We start from the raw sequence: 4,409 nt of genomic DNA, 5'->3' as shown, positions 1-4,409 counted from the left end.
AAAAAAAAAAAAAGAACGAACTGGGAGCCTTTGCTGACACTCCTCTCTTCCTCAGTCCCATAGCATTCTCAAACACATTCATCACCCTGACAACCACTGCCTGGTTAATGACTGTGCCCTCCACCAGACTGGTGTTCCTTTAGGGTTATTTCTGCCTTTACATTTCTAGTTCTGTCACACAGTACCTACTATACAGTTAGCATCCAATAAATACTTGTAAAAGTAGTCACTGTGTACCCACTGCTGTTATGTCCATTTTCTCGCTTTCTTAAAGTGCCTTCAAACCTGGGTGTGTTCATGTTTTTTCTTTCTCCTCCCCAAACAGTATTTATAGTACTTAATTAAAAATAGGCATTCAACAAACATTCACTGCTTTTAAGTAAACCTAATCCTCATTCCAAAATCTACACTCTTGCTTCAGCTTAGTTAGATGGATGTCAAACTCTTGGGCTTAAGCGATTCTCTTGCCTCAGCTTCCCAAGGAGCTGGGACTACAGGCGCCTTCCATAACGCCGGCCTATTTTTTGGTTGTAGTTGTCACTGCTGTTTGGCAGGCCCGGGCTGCATTTGAACTCACCAGCTACGGTGTATGTGGCTGGCGCCCTAGCCGCTGAGCTACAGGTGCTGAGACTCTCAGAGGTCCTCAACCTTTTTAAACAGGGGGCCAGTTCACTGTCTCTCAGACAGTTGGAGGGCGGGACTGCAGGCCCCGGGACAAGTCAGCTGCTAAGCAGGACAGGTAACAGTGGCAAAAACACCGGGCGGCCGCCATGTGGCCAGTGGGCCCTAGTTTGAGGACGCCTACCTAAATTGATGGATGTCTTATATAAGAGTCCTTGAGGCTCGGCGCCTGCAGCTCAGCGGTTAGGGTGCCAGGAACATACATGGGAATCGGCGGGTTCGAATCCAGCCCGGGCCTGCCAAACAGCAATGACAACTACAACCAAAGAAATAGCCGGACGTTGTAGCGGGCGCCTGTAGTCCCAGCTACTTGGGAGGCTTGAGGCCAGAGAATCGCTTAAGCCCAAGATTTTGAGGTTGCTGTGAGGCGTGACGCCACGGCACTCTACCGACAGTGACACAGTTAGACTCCGTCTCAAGAAAAAAAAAAGAAAAAGAACCCATGAGAGAGTCACTCTTTCTGGAGAAACAAGTGGGATCACAGGCTCCCTAGCTATGTGCGCGCACAGGGGACAGCCTCGACACGGTTTATGTATTCCCGTGTGGTGGGAAGAATGTCCAAAAAAGAAAGCAGGACGCTTTTATTTCTCTCCATCTCTGCCTCGGTACCATATGCTCTTCCTTTTCTTTTGCCCAGTCCTACTTAAGGTCACGTGCAACACCCAGGTACATTTTCTCGTGCCCTCACTCTAAGCCCACTCCTGCCACGGCAAACTCATCGCAGGTCCAAGACACGCATGCGCAATAGCCCACGCAAGGGCCTGGCTAGTCTCGTGCCCCATGACCCTCTCCTAAGACGCGTGCACTCTCCACTCTCGTGTCTTTCACCTCCCATTTCCTTTCTGCCTATCAACCTCACCTCCTGGGCTCGTGCTCTCTCCGTCCCCGATCCACTCGGGTTCCGGCGGCTGCTGCTTGGGACCCTTCGGCATCGCGGTGGCAGTTACCGATACTGTGGCAGCGCCCGGTGCTATTTCCGCTTCCGGAGGCATGGAGCCTCGAATGGGGCGGGCTGTCCTACGCCCGCCCCCGCCTCCGCCCGGGTGAGGCACACGTGCGAGCAATGCTGTCACCTTGGGGGCGTGACCGCAGCCCGCTGTAGGCGTGGCTTTCAATGACAGGGCGGGGCTGGTGTCCACCTGTTCCCGTGGCGTCCGCAGAGCATTTATGACAGTCTGGAAAACCTGACCTGGTTATCCTGCGACGCTGCGAGACTAAAGGAATGAACATAATAATTTCCTACTAATATGAAAGAGTTGAAGCATATTTCTTTTTTAAAGCAGATGCTATCTTCTACCTTACATTTACGTCTGGTCAAAGGCAGAAAGGAGGACATGGTACATCGACTAAGGAAAATGTCTTGTGATCCGTCATAAAATCCCGAAGAGTACGATTGTCAACGAAGAAGTGTAGCCAGCCAGCAGGCATAAATCACGGTGCGATGGAGCTTGGATTCACTTTTTTCTAGGGTGGGAGGAGGTAACAGCTTTATGCGGTATAATTCTTTTTTTTTTTTTGAGACAGAGCCTCAAGCTGTCCCCCTGGGTAGAGTACCGTGGCATCACAGCTCACAGCAACCTCCAACTCCTGGGCTCAAGAGAGTCTTCTGCCTCAGCCTCCCAAGTAGCTGGGACCACAGGCGCCTGCCACAACGCCCGGCTATTTTTTGGTTGCAGCTGTCCTTGTTGTTTGGTGGGCCCAGGCTGGATTTGAACCCGCTACCTTAGGTGTATGTGGCTGGCACCTTAGCCACTTGAGTCACAGGCAACGAGCCTATGCGGTATAATTGACATAAGAAAAACTGCACACACGGCTCAGTGCCCACAGCACAGTGGTTATGGCGCCAGCCACATACACTAAGGTTGGCCGGTTCAAATCTAGGCTGGGCCATATAAAACAATGAAAACTGCAATACAAATAACCAGGTGTTGTGGCAGGCGCCTGTAGTCCCAGCTACTTGGGAGGCTGAAACAAGAGAGTCGCTTAAGCCCGAGAGTTTGAGGTTACTGTGAGCTGTGATACCACAGCACCCTACCGAGGGTGACATAGACTCTGTGTAAAAAAAAAAAAAGAAAAACTGCACACACAATAAAATGACATACAATAAACTGCAAAGTGTACACTTTGATAAGTTTTGACATGCATAAACTCACTAAACCATCATCACAATCAAGATTTGTGTTAATTCCCACAGCTGAATAAAGCCACTCAGGTGGAATGTTGGGGGGGAAAAGATTTGGGTTTACTTCTAACTCCGCTATTTAAGAATAGATAGGGGACCATTACCAAGAGCTCCAGTAGCTCTGTAAGCTCTCCTTAAACCATTACAATCATGCTTTTGTCCCCCACCATAGCCTGAATTCACTTTTACCAAGGTCAAGAGATCAAGGGCCAGTTTTCTGAGCTCATCCTACTCACTCTCTCAGCAGCTTACGATACTCTTGGTCGCTCTCTCCTTCCTTTGTTTTCTTCAGGGACACTTGGTCTTTACAGGTTTCCTTTTCATCTCATGGGCAGCTACCTTACCCCTCCCTTCAAGGGTGTCCAACCATTTTACTTCTCTGCTTCACATTGGAAGAAGAGTTGTCTTGGGGCACACATTAAATACACAAACAATAACGAAAGCTGGTGAGCAATCAATATCTGACATTGTAGATATGGAAAACAGTCCTCACATAAACTGCATGTGGCCCACAGGCTATAGGTTGGACACCCCTAGTTAAGTGCATCAGGGCTCAATCTTTGAAATCTTCTTTATCTAGATGTCTCATCTGTGTCTCATGACTTTAAATCTACCTATAACTGATGAAGGTTCCCACATGTCTCTTGCTTGCCCCAACTTCTGCAGGGAGGTCCAGACTCATGAATCTGATGTTTACTGGACATTGTCTCTGAGATCTCTAATAAATACCTCTAACTAAGTGGAGCTCCATACAAAATGGAACTCTTGTTTTGACTCCTAAATCGTATGTCTCTCCAGGCTTCCCTGCGTCAAGAAATTGCACTACCTTTTGTCCAGTGATATGGGCCAAAACTAGGTTATCTGCTTTCTTCATTTTCCCTTCCCTAACATTAGCAAGCCATATCTGCCTCATTCATTCATTTAATTTTTTCAACAAAAATATTTATTGACTGTATGGTATGTGCCAGGCACTATTCTAGGCCCTTCAGATACCACTGAATAAAAATCTCTGCTTACATTCCTAGCAGGTAAAAAAAATTCTCTAGATAAAAAATATGTAGATTAAGGTATAAAGTATCAAGAGGGCAGGTTATAGTATGAAATAGGGTCTTCATAAGGTCTCAGTGAAGTGAAATTAAAAAAATCCTTAGAAGAAGGTGAGTTTTAGCTCTTCTAGAAGAGCTATTCTAGCAGAAGAAACAGCCAGAGCAATGCTTTATGAAGGGAGTGTACTTGACATATATAAGGAACAAACAGCCGGAGGCAGTGTGGCTGGAGTGGCATGGGTGAGCAACAATTGTGGGAAAGGCCTACAGAAAAGTAAAGCAAGGCCAGGTGCAGTGGTTCGTACTTGTAATCCTAGCACTCTGGGAGGCCAAGGAGGGTGGACTGCTTGAGCTCGCAAGTTTGAGACCAGCCTGAGTTAAAGGAGACCCTTTCTCTACTAAAATAGAAAAACTGAAGCAAGAGGATCGCTTGAACCCAAGTTTGAGGTTGTGGTAAGCTATGACATCACAGCACCCTACCTGGGGCAACAGTTCGAGAC

At 47.6% G+C, this 4,409-nt stretch overlaps 1 protein-coding gene across 2 annotated transcripts in view; it reads right to left on the bottom strand.

The window, feature by feature from the left end:
• ABCF1 (ATP binding cassette subfamily F member 1) overlaps nt 1–1,715 on the bottom strand; it is a 25,253-nt gene extending 23,538 nt beyond the window's left edge. The window contains exon 1 of one of the 2 annotated variants that reach the window (XM_023512753.1): nt 1,541–1,715. In XM_023512753.1, coding sequence (XP_023368521.1) covers nt 1,541–1,673 — 133 coding nt within the window. In that variant the 5' untranslated portion in view covers nt 1,674–1,715. The remainder of the gene's footprint in view (nt 1–1,540) is intronic. The other variant, XM_012804813.1, reaches the window with a different exon arrangement.
• Between the last annotated feature and the right edge of the window lie 2,694 nt (nt 1,716–4,409).

The sequence above is a fragment of the Otolemur garnettii genome, unplaced genomic scaffold, assembly GCF_000181295.1.
Source record: "Otolemur garnettii isolate 467f Iridium unplaced genomic scaffold, OtoGar3 scaffold00031, whole genome shotgun sequence".
Taxonomy (NCBI): Eukaryota; Metazoa; Chordata; class Mammalia; order Primates; family Galagidae; genus Otolemur; species Otolemur garnettii.
Note: the sequence above shows the minus strand (reverse complement) of the source record. Positions and strands in the feature narration are given on the sequence as shown.